We start from the raw sequence: 21761 nt of genomic DNA, 5'->3' as shown, positions 1-21761 counted from the left end.
AGTGAAGTGTCCATGCAGAGAAGAAAACTGCCTGTGTAACCCCAAATCCTGCAAGAAAGAAACGTTGGAGGAAGACAGAGAATACATAAACTAGTGTAATAATAATGGGCCCCTTCACCTGCTCAGTTTAGGGACAGCAACAAAACTTGGGTGTGGAGGACTTAGAACTCAATTACACTTAGAGGAATCAAGTGGTGGAAGCAGAGCTGATTGGTGGACAAAGGGTGCAGAGAGAAAGCATGAATGGAAAAGCTAGAGTTTGCAGGAAGGTTGTTCTGGCCATCCAGATTAGATGAATTAGCATCCATCCACACAGCAGACTTCACACAGACTCAAGTTCCCTTCCCTACAGGCCACACAAAACCACATTTGTAGCCAACCTGACCAGAAGCTGTCCAAACACAGCTAATATGGCACAGAGCCTGAGCTAATAAACTCTTCTTAAGGTCGGGTTTAGAGCCCAGATCTGGCACCACACAACCACAGTCATGGGGCTTCCATTCAGCTCAGGGAGTGGGAAGGGTCTGAACCGCACAGGTTTACTTCTGGGAAGAAAATGTGTACATGGTAAAAAAAAAAAAAAATGGAGGGGGGTGTAAAGAAAAAAAAAATTAGCTTCCTGATGAAGTGCTCTAAAGAATCTGATAATTGGTATAGAAAGACTTTGAGAGGAAGTTGGGAAGTTGATCATTTGAACATCATCCCATGTACTCAGAGATGAAGACAAAGTGATTGTTGGTCAGGAATAACAGATGAGTATAATAATGCTGAAATTGAACATAAGTTTCTGTTCTTGTCTCTGCCTTATGAAATTTAACCAGGAATCTGAGAAGTAAACACAGTTTCCAAAAACTGTTGGAAAGCCTGGGTAACCTGGCCTCTTGAAAAGGAGATTTTTGTAAAAGTGTGAATTGCCAAAACATTTTTACAAGTAAGATAATTGTTGCTTATTTTGGTACAGAAACACTTCTGCTACTGTCAGTTTGTATCTCCTACCATTAATGTGCACACCTTCTACAAAAATAACTTTGCCTGAAAAGAACAGATAAAGGAGAGAAAACACAACCCACCCTTAAAAGCAAACAGCAGCACCCCATAGGAACTGGGGGTGATACTTCTCACTACAACAGCCTGAAGGAGCAGTGCCCACGTGGAGGCCCTTGAATGCTCACAAAAAACAGCAGTCACAGTTAATTACCATAATCAGACTGGGAAAAATCAGATGCAGGCAGGAGGTCCTAAGGAGAGGCAGGGAGAGGACTCAAGGCAGAGTATTGCCACTGCCACCACTGCCATCTAGAGGCCTTAAAGGCAGATGTTTCCTTCTGTCCCCGGTCTCCCCCCCCTCACCACCAAAATCTGGTTTCAAACATAAGAAGAAATGAGCTGGAAGACACATAGGTTTTTAGAAAATATAACTCCATAAAAGTCTCATTCAGCATCTTGAAGTCCTGTGCTCATGGTTGTTGCAAGTATCCCGTAAAAGCACTCCAGCAGATTCAGAAGGGTATCAAAGAATTTTTCTGCTTTACAGAATTTTTTCTCTTCAGTATTTAATTTCACATAAAGGAAGTGGTTTTCTTCTAAAAATGAGGCCCTTGTGAATAAAGAATAGAAACATTAAGCACTTATAGAAGGACTTTTTCTTTTATAAGGCACAGTGTAAAGTGAGTGCATTGTCAGAATTTGGAATGTTAAATTTCACCGAAATCATGCTCCTTTAAAGCAAGTTAGTGGTATTTATCATAACTATCCTCTGTAATTAAACAGCTCTATGCATTTCCCTTCACAGAATGAAGTATCGTGAGGACATCAGTTCATAAACATCATAGAAGATACTACAAAAGAAAATGCAAAGCTCGCTTCCCATATAAAATACATTGTACAACTGAGCACAAAGTTATTGACACAGACAGATCCCAGTGGCAAGTCATACAACCTCAAGGGGGGGAAAAAAAACCCCAACCAATTACTACTATTACAAAACACAAGCAGTTTTCATTATTCAAGCATTGTTTTATCAAAGTAAGTTCTATGCCAGAAAAACCAGAGGAAATTTAAGAGTTAAGAAAAAATTCCCTCTCATATAAGCTTAATGAGTGTTTCTATAAGAATGTGTATTTATATACGAGTACAAAACAGTTCCAAAGGAAAACATGAGGATTGGAGAAGAATTTCTTAGAAATCACAAGGACCAAGTGTAACTCAGGAACACAAATAGCTAAAAGATTGCATGGTACACAGAGAAGTTTAAGCTATCTCAGCCTCCAGAGGCAGGCAAGAAGCTCCAGTACAGTATTTATTTGGGCTGACTGACCCTTCCTTACAGCTATACTATTATTTAGAGCAGGTGAAGTGCCACTAAAATTACTCTACACGTGGGATCCAAGTCAGCATGTACATCTTTAGAAGCAAACTTCCAAGAGGTGCACACAGAGCTCTGCTGATCCCAAGCTCTCTTTCATTAATCCCAGCTCTGACATTTCTGCCATACCAAGCAAACAGAAACTGGACGGCAGCACTTCATAAACAAATATGGCACTTGTCATTTATAAGCTGCTTTAAAACAGAGCACACTGTAAGGTTACATGAGAGAAGAAAGCAAACCTTCAGAGCTGCAGTCAGACAGATTGTCAGTCACAGAGTCAGACAGAGGCTCAACAGGACCAATCAGTTCAGAGCCATCATGCACCTCTCCACCCTGAAAAGGAAGAGGGAAAGGAATTATTTAGCTGCTGTGCTCTATGGAAATTCTCATTATATAGAAGTGATAGTCAAAATTAAATTTCCTAACCAGTGAATGCTCTGTTACTTTAGAGTTAATGCATTTAAATAAACTATAAAAGCCTGCAAAATTAAACAAGGACTTTGGTTAGGCCATGTTTGGTTCCCACAGGCTGTCTATTTATCTAAACTGTTAGCCCACTTCAGAGTCTTGCAGCAGGTCTGCCTGCACAGTCAAATCTAACAGGAAGAGAACAATCATGTTCCTGCTGTCCTGTGTCACTTACAGTCTGTGCCATTCAGTGGTGCTCCTAAGCTCAGTAGGTCCCTCACACAGGACTGTTTGCCTGTCAGACTCATGTTCTACCCGTGACCCACTGTCCTGAGTTCAGTCATAGTCAAGACTGGACAAAGATATCAAGATACATTATTCCCTCTCAAGCCTGAAAGGAATCAAGGACAAGTGAAGTAACAACAGGAATAATTACTTGAAATAATTACTAGAAACCACATATGAGGGTTTTTTTTAAATTTCTGTTTCAGATCTCAGGTGCTCACTTTCCACGTAGCTTTAACAGAAACTGCATCATTTCCAAGACTGTGTCACATACAGACACTGCTAATCTGTCTTGAACTAGCCCAGCACATTTGCAACCTAGCCAGCTCATCTTTTTGATACACACAGCCCTCCCTTCAGTTGTTTCTCAAAATTCATTGTCCAAGTCTCTCTCTCTCTCCACGGAGAGATTTTTTTTTTTTTGCACAAGAATCTGAAAAGGAACAAAAATCACCCATGAGCAGAGCTAAAGGACACGGGCTGAGCTGATCAAAACCCAAGGCTCTCCTACAGGAAACATAACACCACAGTAGCTAACAAATGAGCCTCAATTATTACATTTGCATAATTCCCCTTGTAGATGCAGTCGCTCAAAAAAAAATTAATGTTTTTCTAGTTTTATTCATTTCCTTGCAAAGCCAGGAAAGGTCCATTGGGAGGCTAAAAGTAATACTTTTCTTAAGCAAAGGGGCAGAAGAGAGCACTAAAAGGTACCCAAAACCACAGAAATATTTCCAAAGAACTGAAAAAAATGCAAATAAACCAAAAAGTAAAACATTCTAACCCAGTCTCCCACTTATTGTTGTCCCTAATGTTTAAAAAAAATTAAGTATTTTAAAGAACTCTGCAATAACTTCATCATGAAAACAAGAATTTTAGTCTTCAATGTAATTTTGCTTTTGCATATGTATTATTTAAATATACTTAGCACATTCATACATTTAAGTCCCATCTCAGCCAGATGAGTATTTCCTTAATTCCAGGGAGTTACTATCATTGTTACATGTAAATTTATGCTTATGAGTTTGCAGAATGTTAGACTAAGCTACTGAAAATAAAGAGGTTTGAAGGAACTATTGAAAAGAAGCCGCTTCAGCTGTAATAAAAGAGGAAGTCCATATCAATGTATTGTCCTAAGATACATTATGGAGAGCGGTTCTCACAACATTGTACACGCAGCACGTTGGACTAGTTATATGCCAAATTTGTTGTCAAGGACCTGAGTCCATAAGAGATCATATGGAAACAGTCTTAACAGTCTTAGTTCCTTTGGTTTGAAACTATAAACATCTACTTAAAATACAGAAACAGTGACAATATTTTTATCACTTCCCTACTGAACACCTAGATTCATCCTCACAGGCTTTTTGCTCATCACTTAATAAAAAAATAAATTTCAAATCCCTTCACCTGAAGTTCCTGTAAAACCTTCTACCTTGTAGAGGTGTGGCATGGGTTTTTTTTTTAAAGCCACATTTCTAGAGCAAACAGAAAACCCCCAGTCCCTTCACAAAGCATGTCATTTCAGCTCACTCTCACTCAGTGTATAAAGTAAAACAGAATCAGCACTACACTTTATTTACATCAGTAAGAAGCAAATACTTCTGCAAATGCTAACCAACCTTAAAAAACTCTTCCAGCTGTTTGCTGTTATAAAGAGCAGGGATATTGGCAGAAAACTGCAACAAATCTTCAGCACATTGTCTTCTTTCTTCAATCACAGTCTCATCAAATCGCCCTGGAAGAGACACATAGATTGACAGTTTTAGAAATAACTACACATTTATTTTGCAATAATAACTACAACGGGAGAAAAAAAAAAAAACAAACCAACAAACAAGACAAAAGTAACCTTCTGGAGACAATGCCCTGAGTCTATGAAAGTCACTCCAACGTTTCAGGAGAATACAGCAAATCTTCAAACTTCCTATTCTCAATTGTCCCTAGAGTCCCGTCTTCTGCAATCCGCTCGGATGATGAAAGCTGGCAGCTACGACAAGAATCCTTCGCCCTCTCATCGTAAGAATATGTGAGGCAACACTCTTGATTAGCCAAGAGACACTAACGGATGTCCAGTGTTATCTAACAATAAATGATACATGCACAATTTGACAATATGCCAGTCAGTGTCAGCCTTGATTACGGCCCAAATCCTGTAAGGAGCTGAGCAATCTTCACATATTCTCAAGAACAACGCACAATATGAGCAGATAGTAAACAAAGTATTGCTAAAAGCCCCCAAACAGATCATCAATTCCAAGGTGCCATTTATGGAGGAGACAAAGTGTAAGGGAGATGGTGAAGCCCTGCCACCAGGCACTGAAGCCTTCCTCTGAAGTAGCTCCAAGCAGACAGGATCTCATCTCCTTCTGGATTCAAGAGGTAAACAGAGCTGGGAAGCAGCTCATTTACTAAAATGTATGAGCCTTCCTTTTTCCCTACCCAGCACCCAAAACATTCCAATTAGAAAAAAACATACTTAAAAAACAATCCCGCAGTTCACCTGAAGAGATTTGCTTCTCAGGAGAAAACCCTTGGATTGCTACCTTACATTCACATCCTTCACAATTGCACATAACTTATTTTAGCTTTTTATATCAACATCACTTTGTTGTTGAAATAGTTACAAGTTTACAAAAGAAAAAGGGTAGAGGTTAACAGTAATAATTGGAGGAGAATAGAACAGATATTGCAACAGCTATACAGAGGGGAAAAAAAGGACTGGGAAGACGAGTTCAAGAAACAGTATTGCTATAACAGCAGGACCAGGAAAATAAGAACCACCTGTGACAGCTCTGTGGCATTAACCTTTGAAGAGGACAAAAGAAACATTGAATACAAAAGCAAAATTCATTTATACTTAGAGCAAGCAAAAAAAAAATAATCCCAGAAGAAAGTATCAAAGCAGGATTCTTTCCAGAAATTCTTCAAGTAAATAGCTCCTGCCCATGCGGTACCAGAAAAAAAGAAAATAAAACCAAAAAGACACACACATACTCACAAGATCACAAACAAAGCTTTTGGAGCTTATATTTTCTATGAAAGAAAAGAAAAGACATCATTGGGCTAATTTTCAGCTGGACTGGTTCCGTACGTTGCTCACCCTGCCGTTTCAGCTGCACAAACATGATCAGCTGTACAAAAGAGTGAGCAACAAGCAAGCAGAAAGAAGGCAAAAGCAATGCTACCACACTGAGTGGCAACACTGAAATCAGGCTTTATTAAACTGCTCATCAAACTTCCTGTGTCTTCAGAGCAACACTGAGGGTGCATTAGGGCTCTTGGTTCATTCCATGCAAAACTGGACATCAAAAAAAAAAACCCAACTTCTCTCAGCAAAGCACAGCAGCATGGGCCAGTTAAATGAATCTACAAAATAACACGAACACTTATAACGCAATACAAAATCAATCGTGAAGAACACCCAACAATACCAGAAACAGATAACTTTTGCAAGAAAGTAGTTCTGTAAGATATTTTTCCTCATTTACCAAGAATCTCTCTGTGTTACACTTTATCATCAAACCCAATAAAAACTAACTTTCCTTATCCACATCTTCTCAGTACTCCCACTGGGTCCCACATAGGACACACCAGGATCAGCACTGCCAGGCTAACCACTGTGTGTTCCCCAATTGCCAGGCAGCTACAAATCTGCAGGGATGAGTTGAGCCTGCCTGGCCTTCTGCAGCACCAAAGCACATGCCCTCTTCTTACTCAGCTGCTGTTTCACAGACTTTGCAGAAACATAATTACATTTGCAACCACCTTCACTCTCAGATTTAGCTGGTATTAGCCACATGAGTAAGAGGATGATCTTTCTGAGAGCACAATTACACAAGTCTTAGTTTCTTAGGAAGCTGAGCTAAAAAAGAAAATAAAAATACATGTTTGAACATGTTTGAAACATCACCACTATCACATTTTCCAGACCTGTAGCATCATGATACAGTATCAGGACAACTGCTTACAGAACTAGAGGACCTTGGGGGAAGGAAGAACATAATTCAGTATTGGTTCAGTTTACAGACTAGCTGGCATCTTGCTGGCAGTTTAATCCCAGGCATCCCTGCCTAAATCCTTCCCCCTCTTCCTTTTTCCATACTTTCTGGCAATCCTGTATTGCTAAACACATTCATTATCACCCTTCTCAATGAGATGTTCAAAGATGCTCACATAGCATGACTCTTCCAACATTTCTATCAGAAAGTCATCCTTCATCTAAATCAACATTATTTCTGCTACTCTTTATGTCTCTCAGACACACATAAACTTCATTATAGGACTATGTCTTCCCAGGGTTTTTAAGAAGTGCCAGCTACAACTGTAGCATGCAACACGTGCATTAGCACAGTTCTGCTATTCCTCCAGTCATGATCCATTCAAAACTTCTTATATACATGAAAGCCAAATGTAAATTCCTGTAAAGAGAATCCACAATGAATTCTGTGGAGCAGACCTGAACAACAAAACACCTGGCAAGGTTTGTGTTCATGTTTCATTTTCTCACAACACTTCTAACTGTACATGACACCAAGTTCTTAAATGTGCTACTTCAATGTAAATTGACTTTCTGACTCACAGAAGCAATATCTGGAGGGGGGGAGTTGATTCTTTTTTGGCAGGGCTGGGGGTGTAGTATTTTTTTTATACTAGAGTACATTTCTGCAGTTGTTGGATAAGAGACATGATGAGCACAGATTTAGCCATATTTTGGTAAAATGCCACGTATTGTTAACATACAAGAATACTTACAGTGTCCAACAACAAAAAAAAGTAGTTTGAAAGTACTGAAGAAATTATGTTGATGCATGTAGGACACTACTCATGTCGCAGAAATAGGTATCATAATTTTAACAGCTGGATCTGTTAGGACATTTTAGATTTCTATGACCAAGGTCACTGGATTTCTTTTTCACATCCATAACAAGTTTCCTCCTTTGATGCAAGCAGCTCTATTGCAACAGCATAAAAAATACATACACCTGCACTTGAATTAAAAACTGTGGTGTAAAACATGCAGCAGAGCTCAGTTCTGCAGACGTGGCAAGTCTACAGTTGCAGGAAATACGGAAGCACAGCACAACACATTTGCTTTTAAATACATCTCAGTTCTCCACACCACCTCCTGAAACGCCAAATGCTGAACTGGAGATGCTGTTCAGGTTCAAGACTTCTACCACAAGTAAGTAGTACAACTGTCAGAACCACTAGTGCTCATTTTGTAAAGTGCACTCTCTGCAAAACAATATGTATGTGCATTATTTAAAGCACAGGTATCCAAAAAAAAGAAATCAAAAAAAAAAAAAAAAACCAACCAGTTGCCAGCAACTACTGGAAATTCTAATTAATAACTTGTTTAAAAGCTGCAATGAGTGTAACATCACCACAGAGAAGAAACAGAAATGCTCCCTCAAGAACTGCAGAAATGCTCCCTCAAAGCAGTTTGGAAAGAAAAGAACTTAATATAGATGAACCTTGCAGCTCACCACTAACTAAACAAGACTGAAAACAAGTCTGTCAAAATCTTAAAATCTTCTAAGGTTATATTTTTCCTCTAGTAGAAAAAAATACTAGGAATTTTCTGAAGATAGATGTTTTTAACTAAAATAAATCATGTGGCAGTTACTATGTGTAGAAGTGAGATGGAAGGAAAAATTTTATGCTGTAAAGGTAAAATTTTATGCTGTAAATTGAAAAATAATTCTTAAATTGAAGAGTCAGACAGTTCTGTTCCTGCCAGTTATGTACCAATCATTTAAAATTCAGTTTTACATTATCTCCACTTTCCTGTATTCTTGTCTGGCTCAGTTTCATTCAAAAGTAGTGGAGTCTGTTTTGTTTCATTTCAAAGAGCTTTTTTATAAATAACTGCATTGAATATTTCTATGGATTTCCTTCTATCACAATGTACATTGCAGTCACTTTTGTTCACTAAATACAATGGAAGAAGGATGTTTTTTAGAAAGGATTTCACTCAATTCTGTCCTTGCTTACAGAGCTACTACAAAACCAGCTAATTTGCATTTATAGCAATTTAAAATTATTTAAGATATTAGAAGCCAATACCTTCTTCCACCTTCATTTCCTTTTTACCCCTCTCTCTCAAAAATTACACATCTGTGGCAGTATTTGGTCCTGAAGCATCAGAAGGAAAATTTGTGCTTTCCAGACTGAGGTTTGGCCTCCAGGGGAGTTTCCTGCAGTTTCTCCATCACTCGAGGCAAAGAGCCAGCAAACACCGCTACAGGATGAGTAGATGGTGGCAGTACTACAGTGCTGTCACATAAAGTGGTGGAAAAAAGGCTGACTAAACAACCTCAGTTTGGCACTGTCCAAACAGGCAGGCTTGCCTATTCCGAAATGATAGTAAACGCCAAAAAAAATCCCGACCAAACAACAACAATAAAAAACCCACACCAAAGAGCAAAACACAGACAAAGAGGAGAAAATTTTTTTAAAAATAAATAAATAAAAAATCCAGCTCTCAACAAAAAAATAAAAATACAGAAAAGCCCCCCAAAAAATGCTAGGGTGACCAAAAGCTTATGCTAAAAGCATGCATAAAAATGCCAAAAGCATACCAGACACTAAAGCACTCTAAAATCATTACAAAGAGAAAAAAAACATGATGAGTAGATGTATGCCAAAAAATGTGAAACACATGCTGGATAATAAAATATACCAACGTGAGACACATAGAAAATGTGGGAAAATATGCTCTAAATGCATGCTCAACACTGATAAAATATGTTACACACAAAAAACCTGCAAAAATCAGTACAAGATACATGCCAAAACACACCAAACACTGCCTGGATGCTAAAACGTGCAACACACATCAAAACATACAAAAACATATATGATAATAACAAAAAAGACAGGCACAACACATGGAAAATGTGCAAATAGACACAAAAGGATGCACCACATGTGAGCCAAAAAGTGCCAAAAAAATGCCAAACGTGCTGAACACCGAAAAAGTTGAAAAAATATGGGAAGAAATCACAAAAAAGCACGTGGTAGTAGGATGGAAAAAAAAAAAAAGAAAAAAAGCCAACCCCATGCTGAAGCGTGCTGTATATTTAAAACATATTAGAAACAAAATGACAATGGAAAACAACACTGCAGCAATGCCTGAGAAATCAAAATTATTCAAAAGAAAAGATGTAAAAACCTGAGGGGGGGGATAGAAAAGGAGCACATGGGAAATTGAAATTTATGCCGAAAGATGCCAAACATGCTGGACTCTCAGAACACCACCACAGGAGAGCCAAACATGCAGTGAGAATGCTGTAGGAACAAAAAAAAAATCATGCAACACCCAGACCAGAAATTTTGCTGAAAATACAGCACATGATAGATGCATTCAAAAAAATCTCAAACAGACTGGACACTAAACAGCACACAAGGTGCACAGAAAAGCCATAAATACAGACTGAATGCTAATTTAAAATCCCCACGCTAAACCAACTCGTAAACAACATGAAGAGGCCTTAACCCAAAAGCCTGCCCAAAAACACCTTAGAAACTGAAAACCTTGCCAAAACCCACATTTCATTTAAAAAAAAAAAAAAAAAGGAGCATGTGGTAGACTCATGTAAAAAAAAAAAAAAAAAAAAAAGCCAAACACATGTCCAAAGATTAAAAACCCATTAAAATGCTCATGACAAAAGACACATGGCAAATGCACGTTAAAAAAAAACCACTAAATATACTGGACACACAAAAAATCCCCCTGAATAACTTAAAAACACACTGAAAAATCATACAGTATATGTATGCTAAAAAAACCACCAAATAAATCTAGGACAGAAATAACATCATAGCCATGCCCTAGGAACCAAGCCACACCTAAAAACATCCCTCCAAAAAACCTCAAAATCCAACAAAGTAAAAAGGATCACCAAACTCATTCTACAGAATTGGAAATGCCTCAAAAATGCTCACAAAGCACACAGTAGATGTAAACCAAAAAATATGTCAAACAAAAACTGCTTAAAAAACTGCAGCATATGCATGAAAGCAAGCTACATCTAGGAAATGCTGGACAAAAAAAAAAAAAAGTCAAAAAAACCCGCATAAAAATGCTGTACCAATGCATTAGGAACCAAAAACCATGCCAAAAAAAAGCACAAAATTAACACCAAAAACCTCGACAAAAACGAGAGTAATGTTTGCCAAAAAAAGACTAAACATGCTAGATGTTTAAAACTATGGGAAAAGAAAAACAAACAAACAAAACCCAAACAAAAATTTACAACCCAAAACAAAAACAAACAAGCAAAAATAAACAAAAACAACCACCACAACCACCACAGGCAAGATGCTTAAAAAAAAAAAAAAAAAAACCAGACTGAAACAACTTCTAAGTGCTATGGAAATGCCATAGCAACCCTAAAAGCACTATAGAAACCAAAAAGCTAACCCAAAACCAAACCAGATGCACATGATAGTTGCAGGTAAAGAAATGTCAAACACTTACCAGACACCATAAATTAAAAAGAAAAAACAACTTTCAGATGCTTGGGGGAAAAGGCTGGAAAGCAAGTAGCAAATGCACACCAACAAGAACAAAATCCATTCCAGATAGTAGCAACACCTTAGAAACATCTCAGAAGCACTAACAGAGGATTCAGTAGGTGCATACAAAAGAGATGCCAAATATGCTAAATACATTAAAGAAAAAAAAAGTTGAAAAATGCTTAAAAGCCCAATGGATGTTGTGTGATTTATACGTACACCAAAAAAAAAAAAAAAAAGCGCACGAGTTTGTGCTGAACACAAAGAACACACACTAAAAAAAGTTTATTTTATAAACACAACACCACTGAAAAAAGTGTGGTAAGGTGGAATTCTATATGGAGTCACAGCACTTCACTGGAAATCCACCCATAGTTCATTCATGAGAACATATATATCAGGATTAAGTTACAACCTGTAAGATCTAATTCCTTTTTGTCACCTGTTTCTCCTGTAGAGTCACAATCCACAGGTTTTGGAGAAATATTTAACTGGTATATGTACAACTGATCTCAAAAGCCTATCTAAATAAAACTGGCAATTGCACTCCAATTCCTAAAACAAAAACCCTTCTCTGTAACAAGCACTTGATACTTTACTATAACTCATCACTAAAAACCAGACAGCTCATACATGAAAAACTTTGTTCGTTGTTCAGGTGCTGTTCACAAAGCTAATATGGACATTATGCTCCTGAAAACAGGGAATGTATGTTGTAAAGATATCTCAGCTACTACGTCTAACATGGAGGCAAGAACACAAATATCCCTGTTACAAAAATAAATATAAGTATCGAGTTATGATACCAACACACCTACAGGTAAGCTGGACAGAGAAAGCACATGGAAAAATTTCCATCCAGCTGCCAAACAAGATGTATTTATAGATACAGAGTTATCAAAGAATTTCAGCAGGTCAGGGAGAAATTATGCTTACCAAATACTATTGCCTTGGCAAAAGGTGGAAAGAGCTCTGTATGTCTGCATAGGTTTTTATGGATTTGCCACAGATCTTTGTGCAGTTTCTTAAAGTCACTGTATCTCTTCCAAACGACTATCTGAAGCAGAGAAAGGGGAGAGAAGTATTAGTGAGGTTCATTGTTCCCTTTGCATCACACCACAAATATACCTGTTTAATCATATCACAGCATTAGCTTCAGCAAATTTGTTTAACAAACACGTATAATCTGAATTGCCAGCTGTAACAGGCATTAAAAAAATGGTCATTATCTGTCCCCAACCTGCATTTTAGCAACAACACTACAGTGCATAGAAAAAGTATTAAGTAAAAGCTGAAAGAAAGAAACAAGAGAGGCCAAAGGTAGCACTGCTTCGGTCACACTGAGATCCAGATCTACACAGGGAACCAGTAAGAGAGGAAAAAAACGCTGAATAGGAGTGTTGCACTATCCAACATTCAACAGCATGCTGTGCTTGGCACAGCTGCAGGTTGGGGAAAGACACACAACAACAAAAGAGGAAACAAGTGAAGAGAAATCAATACCAGCAAGGGATTCTTAAGGACAGTGCATTAAGCACCCAGGACTACAAAACAGCTCTTAAGTTGTGTATGTAAAACGTTGATCAGATGTAAATGCAAGTTTATTATTAGTAACACTGATCAAAATAGAGTATGTTCCTTTTGTAATCTGGACAAAATCTCCAACTTTAGGAATGTAAAGAGAGCATTGATTCATTATACCAGGTTTTCCTGATCTATCCTTCCCAGAAAGAAGTAGTCATCTCCCAGTCAGGTATCTACCTTATTGTTCTTCCATCCCATTCCTTCTATTCTTTCCATTCAAGGAAAGAGGAGAACCCAGTAGGAAAATCAAGCCAAGAAAAGAACTAAACAATAAAATTTATGCTTGACTGCTAACAGGTTTGCTATCAGGATGAAAAAAAATAATTATCAAATATATTTTATATCTTGAGCTACTTTTTGGTCAGACTCACTAAGCCATCATAGTAAACCTCAATACTAACGTAAAGTAGAACAGATTAATTAAAAAAAAAAAGAGAGAGAGAAACTGCAATGCATTCAGCAGTTGATTCCTCTGTTGCATCAGCCAAATATCCCAATTAGCTTAATACAACTAACTACAATTTAAAATATTACATATATTTCTTAACAATTTAACGGGTTGCCTTCTCATGAGCAATCATAACTGAAAAAGTACTTCTTTCAAGCAAACCAGATTTAACATTTAGATTTAGAGCATTTTTGTTGTTATTTTGTTGGTGTTTTGGAGGGAGTTTGTTTGGGGATTATTTTTAAACACTAAGATCAGAGGCCTTCCAAGTTTCAGCAGATGCAAGCCCTACCTACAGAACAATGCAGATATAAGGCAAGAGGACTGTTAACAGTGGATATGCAAACTGTTAGTATGGTAACACTTTATCCAGCTTATCAACTCAGCTGTACTGAAACCCACTTACTGGCACACATTTTCAGGATTTAATTACAGCTAGTACTTGGTGAAGTTCAACAAACAACAGAGGAACTCAAGAAGGCCTGCTAGTCATTTTGCTATCAGAAACAATAATTTTTCAATTATGTACTTCTATCTAATCCAATATCTAGAAAGTGGATGATTAGCACTTCTTAAGCAGTTTACATATAGCAAGAAAAATTGCTTAAGATGGTGAATTCTTTAAACATTAAGTGACTGCATTGGCAATATTTGAGGATAACATGAAAAGCTGCCAGAAAATAAAAGCATGAGATTCTGCTCTACTAAAATGCATCATTTTTCACCACTGCAAGCGATCACCCAAGAGCCAAGAGGAAAAAAGTAAATATCCATAAGTAACTTGCATAGCAAAAGCAGTCAAGGTCATCCTAAAACCTTTCACAAGCTCACGAAAAACATGTCTCTGCACGCGTGTGGCTCAGCAAAGTTAGCAGTTCCCACTCTTAACACACTCGTTAGGAAATAGATTTTGAGGAAGGACACATTGTACTTCGAGGCCCAACAAAGCACAGCACGTATATCACAAAACATATGTTACACTTGTAACGCAATAAGGTGCTTGTCACGGCTAGAGCCAGTGGATCTCTATTAACTCATGCAACTCATCTGTTCCACAAAGAACAAGCCTTCCTCCTCACTAGACTACCCTAGCTGTAATTGCCTTACATGCCACATTGCCACCATTAGTTACCAGAAAAAAGGTAATCAAACTTCAGTCCACTAGCCTTTCCGTATCTAATAACTCCTCACACAAAACTCCACATTAATTTCTTTTATCCTTTTGAGAAGGAAGCCCTTACAAGGTTATCGTCCTTCCTGTCCCAACAACAACAGCAGGGATTCTACTGAATTGTAATTGGCTGCACTGGGAGAGATGCTGTAGCAAAGGCTGTTAAAAGCCGTGATGGAAAACTGGCAAGAAGAGCTGAGGGCACAGCACACAGACTTATGTGCAGCTGTACATATGTAATGTATGCATTAACATCACAGCACTGACATAAGAGACTTCTGAATGAGGAGGCAGGCACAGCTCTGTGGTCCTATCTGGGTGTGAGAAGTGGGTTGCATGAGACAGACCCTAAAGCAATGGAGTGGTTGCATGCACAAAACTGTCTATTAAATTTCTAATTCTGGAAAACTGAGGTAAATTTATTTTCAGTGGGAGCAGGTTAGGGGCATATTCTTTTTCTTTTGAAGGCTGCCCACAATTCTATTTTTATCATAAGAGGCCAGCATAACAGAAAAGCTCCCAATTTATGGGATTTTCTGACTACAATTCACCCTTATGGCAACTACCATCTAGGATATTCCTTTTAATAATTCATTATTTTCAGATGCTTGCTTATAACAGAATCACCCCACATGCTGCCACAAGCAAAATCATTAATTTCGTACAATGAAGGGTGGAAAAGGAAACCATCAGCAAGTTCATAGCATATTTATGTTCTCTTATTGTCTAATGTGGAACTCTGCGTGGCTCACCTACAGCCACAGATCAAAGCAACAACTAAAAGATATGGTTTTGCTACTGTGTCAAAACTCCTTAACATATATTCATGCAATACTCTAGCTGAAAGACACTTACAATATATTTTTCTGATGAATGGGCTCATCAACAGCTGCTATAAAGTGTTTTTCATCACAAATGAAGATTTAGGTAATGGTAGAATGTGCCCATGGATAGGTTCAATTCAGGAGTCTTCCTGGAAAAGGTGAACATCAAGCTACAAAACTACAGTAATGCAGTTCTAAAACTAGATCCATGATCATCTCTGATTCTGACAGGTTATTTTAATCTTCTAGAGATTAAAAAAAACCAAAAAAGCATGAATGCTCATGCTTATCTGATTCTCAAGATTTCAAAAAAGGATGCAATAAAGGGGTGCTAGGTGTATTAGCCAATTCTCACCTCTGCCAAGCCACTAATCAATAACTCATGTTTGACCACACAGAGATGCAATGAATTCATTTATGAGCTCTTCTTTCATCAACTATGCAGGTTCTCCTCAACTGTAGTAAGAGACTGCACCACAAATCAAACATGTGCTTAAGTTACACAGTGTCTGAAAAGCCATAAGGTTGTGCTTTTAAAGGAAGATTTTGCATGTACATAATGTAACAGTATCCATGTCAAGTCATTAGTCCAGAAAAATATCAAGAGGGGAAAAAAAAGTTTCTTAACCTAAAAAAAAAAAAAAAATAATAATCCACAACCCACAAACACGTGATGTATTTTTTTTGTATCAATAAATGGCTTCTGTGACAGACTTTCGAGGTGTTTAAGAGGCACAAGAATGCCGCAGATCCTTATTCACAGACTTTTCAGAAAAGGCAAAGAGTAAGCAATTTTAAAAGTTTTATCAAAGCATATCACTGGAAAAATACTAAAGGAGCCTCAGAGACATAGACATAATATATGACTTGCAGTCTAATTTCCCTCAACTACTGCTACGCTCCTCCGTCTTCCCTCTTCACTAATAGACAGTAATGGTGTAGGCTTTTCAGTGAAGTGGTTAAAGAGGAAAAAAGTACCTACAGCTGAGACCTAAGACTTGAATTGTGGACTGATCTCTAATTTTACCAGTAGGAGTTAAGTAACCATCAATTTGCCAATCCAGCTCCGAGAAAAGAGCTTGCAAAGTTATCAAAGCAGTTTTGTCATCAAAAGACACTTTACTCCCTAAGACTTTGTTTCAAGTCAGGATTCATCACTGAGGGATAAAATGCAACATGTTACAGCAGCTACTGTTTTCAACTATGAGAGCTAAAGACAAACGGAAAACACATGAAAACTGTTTGCTCAATTACAATGACAAAACACACAGAGACTGCTAAATTACATCAAAGATGTTTCAAAAGGCATAGTGTGATACATAAAGACATTTGCACAAGTTTAAACTGTTACCTCCTGGACATCCTCTGGATTTTTTCTTGAAACAATCTGAAAAGCAAAACAAACAAACAAACAAAAATAAGTGCTTGGATTTTCAGTTTGAAAGTTAAAGAGTAACATATAATGATTTGCTGCTGAAGAGAAAAATCTGGAAAAAGGTAAAGAGCTGCATGTTCCTGTACACTCAGAAAAAGTTTCCAGGTAGTTTTAGAGAACTCTAATACCCAAATACAACATGGTGAGACATTTTAGCAGCAGAGTCAGTCGTGATCACAAAGCAAGATGCACATTCTAGGCAAAATGGCACAGAAGGCATCTCTCGAAACAAAGCCAGGTAGAGCACATCCCCAGTCATCTCTCCAGTCTCTTACTATTAATTCTTAGTAGGGTCACATTCCTCCCAATCAGCAGCGCTCATTAAGGCTATAAAGCCTGCATAAAGCTACATAAGCTGCACACCACCTCACTGTGAATGTGAGGTTTTTCATTTACTAAGACAGTATTTCCACTTTACTTACAACCATCAGTGCGCAGAGACATCTGACTCCATCCTTGCATATTTGTTTCTCCTTAAATACTCTTTGCCTGATTAATTATAAATGACTTTGTCCAGGGGAAGACTGCATTGAAAGTGAGGCTTGGCTGCGCACCATAAAAACGCCTGTATTTTGTCAGGATTTTTTTTATTTCTTTAAATAAATATTGATTTCAAAAGCCTTTGCAATCCAGGTTTTGTACTGGTCTCATAAACAGCAGTAAGAGCATATCCACACAAACACACAAACCAAATAGAGACATCTTTAATTCATAACTGCAATTATCTTGTGCATGTCAACATATCCTTCATTATAAGCGCCAAAGCTGTTTAACAAAATAATTAGTCTATTTTTAGCTAAAGCAAAATAGGGCATTCTCAATCCAGCTGGGACTATCCTCACAGTGGCACACCCCAGAATAATTGATGCTGTGAACAGGTGATGCGTGTAGGCAAGCACAAGGAGTCCACACTACTTGCACCCCAGAGACTCACACTCCATCCCGCTGTACCACAAGCACCAGGTAGCTGTTGCTCTGAGATGGAAGTCACTGAATCTACACTTTTCTCTTGATTAGTCACAGTAACATGCCCTTATATTCCCCACAAACTAGTTCTCTTCCTCCCTTCCATTTTTCAAGAATCCTTGTCAAAGCCTCCCAGATTTCATACCATCAGTTTACTACACAGCCCAGCCACTGTCATCTTTCACACATTTTGGAGGACGCAAGACAGAAAAGAGAAGTGTTACCTTTTCTAGCTATCCTCCAAAAGATCTGAAACATTTTCCTTCACAAGTCTAAGTTCTTTCTCTCACCTTGCACATCAAAGTCCTCTTCTTCCAGCGTAGTCTATCTTTTGATAAAACCTTTCTCAACTTTTCCTCACTCTTGAGCAATCTAACATTTGGCAACTTTTCCAAATTTTAACCTTGGTGGCTGTTGCTCTTTCATTGACTACCAGGCAGTTTATAAGTATAATTGGTGAAATATTTCTAACCTTCTTTTCTAATAGCTGGCGTACTTCATATAAGGAGCCTGTAGAGCTGGGGGATGAAAATATCACAGGTATGGCTACACATCACAGAAGAACACCAAAGGGCAGACACCAACTGCTTAGCTTTGCAGTTCATCTTTAGTTAAAGCCTTGCAACAGTTTTGGCAGCAAGGTAAGTTACCAGATGGGCAGAAGGAGACCCAGAGAGATGAGTAATTACCCAGCCAGTTAGTAAGAATCTGGAATAAAACCCAGAGGCCCTGTTTCACACTTGCTCTAATGTTACATCGCCTTCTATATCTACCAGCCATGCCAACTTTAAGTCAGTATGTAATAATTTATGTTTTGCCCTACTTTGTTCTTCATATCCTTTCCTGAAGGTCAGTCATCTCGGAAGAGGTCTGCCCCTTCCATCCAACCTATAATCAACCTAGAGACTTGGCAAAGACGACCCAATCCCCCAAATTTTCCGTGTCCTTTTTTAATCCTTCCACGAGGATCAATGCAGTCAGCTCCTTCCGCAAATCCTTAATGCAAGCAACTTTAACCTATTTTTAAAAATATCACCAGGATACCAACCAATGAACTGAGCAATGCACAATTACTGCATTATGCTCTGAAAACAGAGAGCCTACAAAGATCCTCACCATTGAGTAAAGTATTTCAGATTATACCATTCCTTGTCTGACCTGCAGATATCCAACATAACTCATTAGAATTTTAATTATCATTAATAATTGCAATCTTCCAAATTAGCTGAACTTTTATAGTGGCCTATATTTTCAGATATCATCAAAGAACACTCCTCATGTCACAACCTGCTAATATCTCTTTCTCTTCCTTAGCCTTTGGAAATGGATATTAAATAGCCAATATTCATTTAATCTTGTCTGCATTTACAATTATTTCACAGCTTACAAGTAAATAAAATATATATTCTCTGCTAAACAAACAAAACCTTCAAGAAAAAGCTGCAAGACCTCCTTAGCACTCAGAAGAGACCGCATGGGTAGTTATGCCGTGGGTCAGGTGTTCAGGACATGCTAAACAAGTGCCTTCTCATCCATGATTATTTATTTGTCATTACATTGAAACACAAAGTTCCTTTAATCTCATTTCACAAAAGATTCACTTATATACCATGCTAAGCAACCATAAATCTCCACTAACACGTACTGACTACCCTAGATCTCAGTCAGAATGATATTCAACACAACTGGAAGATCAGCCTCACTTTTTTCCTGGTGGTTCCCAAACTTGCTGAGCATCAGATCAGCAAATACAGCTGGAGTGCTGTGATATCAACCAAGGAGCCAGATGACTGCAGGAACAGGAGGGAGGAATAGGAGGAAAGAACAAGACAGGGTACCTGATATGTACATTGAATTATTTTTAAATCATTTTGTTCTGCATCTAACTCCCCAAATCCTCACTTGAAGCACTACGTAACAGATTACCAGATGGTGCCCTATTGAAACAAAAGTTATTTATACTTCTACATTTGTGAATTCAAACCATCTTTTGCTGCATAAAAGCAAAACAATTTTCCACTTTGAGGATTTTAGCTATCAAAACACAGTAAAGAACTAGTGATCTCTGGTCGGCTCAGTTTAATTTGGACAGCTCACAGACTGATCAGTGCCTTGCTCTGTAACAAATCACATGCAGTGAGTGCACCACCTGATTCTGCACTGCCTCACTTGGAAAAGCACCAGAGCATCCACAACTTATGGGATGAGAAGAGAGAGTGACACCCCTAACTAGTTAGCCATAACTTGTTTTTTAACAATTTTACAGAAACCAAAATATCACTGAGAATTTTAACCAGCTTTAGTCAATAGGAACAAAGTCACCACAGTAAAATAAGCAGAAGTCTTGGTTCATTACTATTAGTCCCTGATACACACACAGATTTAGCCCATCATGAGCTACTATATAAAGATGTGATGGCACTGTTTTCCTCCTTGACTCTATCTCAGGAAAGGCTTTTTAAATTAAAACATCACAGGGAAAACAACTCTCTTTTTTTTTTTCTCTTAACAAATACTAAGTTTTATTGGACCAAAAAGAATGGTTTAAACATGTCACATAGTCATGTTTGGTGGATATGAATATTTATATATTTGACCAGAAAAAAGAAATTTAACAAATATTTTTAACTTCACAAGTCATACACATACAGAATGCTGTACATTTTGAATTAAGGGAAGGATGCATACAAGCATATGTTGCTCTTACAAGCAGGATGCCTACAGATGCAGTAACTACAAGATCACAGGTCATTTCAATAAACTCTGTGATGTTTTCGGATAATCTCAATATATCCCACCATACCTGTGAGCTGAACTCCCACTCCTCTTGCGCCTATCTCCATATATTTACTGAGTCTCCTTCCTCTTTTTGGCTTAAATAGGAAAGTGGAGGAGAAAAGAAAGCAAGGAATTTCCCTAGGGGAAGAGAAGGAGCTTTCAGCAAAGCTGACACACCAGCTCTCCCAATACCCAGTTATCTGCAGCAGCTTTCCTTCTTCTCTGCTAGGCCTCTCTGACTCACTCAGGCCCCCTCCTGCCCGACGGGGGTCGGACCCTCCCAGGCGCACACCGCCCATCCATCGAGCCCAGGCAGCTCCGCGCTGACAGCGTGGGCGTGCTGAGCCCACGGACGCCGCTCCCGAGCCGGCAGGAAGGCCGGGCAATTCCACTGCAACCTACCCAAGAGATCTGGGGCAGAAGAAGAGGGTCGGAAAAGAAGGAGCTGGTTGGTTTTAAGCTACCCCCGCACGCCCTGCACCAGACAGCAAGGCAATTGAGAGTCAAATGCAAAGCGCTTTTGAGGCCATTACAACGCTGTGTGAAGCTACCAAGTTTGCAGGAGGCGACAGAGGCTCGGCTCTGGAGGGGCCGCCGTGTCCCACCTTCCCTCCCACCCGTGTCCCTGACAGCGGCTCCCACGTCGCGGCCAGGCGCGTCTGGATCCCCACGGGCGCTATTCCGCACACAGCGGCGGCTCGAAAAGACCGAGCACCAGGCAGGCCGGGGAGCTGCGCGGGCGAGGGGCAGGGCGAGGGGCCGGGCAGCGGCCGCTGACTCACCCGCGCCGTGACCTTGTAGACGGTGTGGCCGCGGGGGTGCCGCCGCGGCTCGGTCACCGTGTAGAAGCGGGCCAGGTCCCCGCCGCGCTCCCGCGGGCTCAGCATCCTCCTCCCGCCGCTGCCCCCGCCGGGCCCGGCCCAGGCGGAAGCGGCGCCCGGGAACGCCCCGCCCCGCCCGGGCGGTGCCGG

The 21761-nt window shown here is 39.1% G+C and overlaps 1 protein-coding gene across 3 annotated transcripts in view; it reads right to left on the bottom strand.

Annotated features, from left to right (window-relative positions):
• The window catches only part of RPS6KC1 (ribosomal protein S6 kinase C1), an 88893-nt gene extending 67178 nt beyond the window's left edge, over positions 1 to 21715 (bottom strand). For 2 of the 3 annotated variants that reach the window (XM_050314672.1, XM_050314673.1), the window contains exons 1-5: positions 21573 to 21715; positions 16963 to 16998; positions 12521 to 12641; positions 4684 to 4799; positions 2608 to 2701 (exon numbers count right to left, since the gene is read on the bottom strand). In XM_050314672.1, coding sequence (XP_050170629.1) covers positions 2608 to 2701; positions 4684 to 4799; positions 12521 to 12641; positions 16963 to 16998; positions 21573 to 21677 — 472 coding nt within the window. In that variant the 5' untranslated portion in view covers positions 21678 to 21715. Of the gene's footprint in view, positions 1 to 2607; positions 2702 to 4683; positions 4800 to 12520; positions 12642 to 15642; positions 15665 to 16962; positions 16999 to 21572 lie in introns of those variants that run through there. The other variant, XM_050314674.1, reaches the window with a different exon arrangement.
• Between the last annotated feature and the right edge of the window lie 46 nt (positions 21716 to 21761).

The sequence above is a fragment of the Myiozetetes cayanensis genome, unplaced genomic scaffold (assembly GCF_022539395.1).
Source record: "Myiozetetes cayanensis isolate MyiCay16 unplaced genomic scaffold, myiCay2020 scf2-11, whole genome shotgun sequence".
Taxonomy (NCBI): domain Eukaryota; kingdom Metazoa; phylum Chordata; class Aves; order Passeriformes; family Tyrannidae; genus Myiozetetes; species Myiozetetes cayanensis.
Note: the sequence above shows the minus strand (reverse complement) of the source record. Positions and strands in the feature narration are given on the sequence as shown.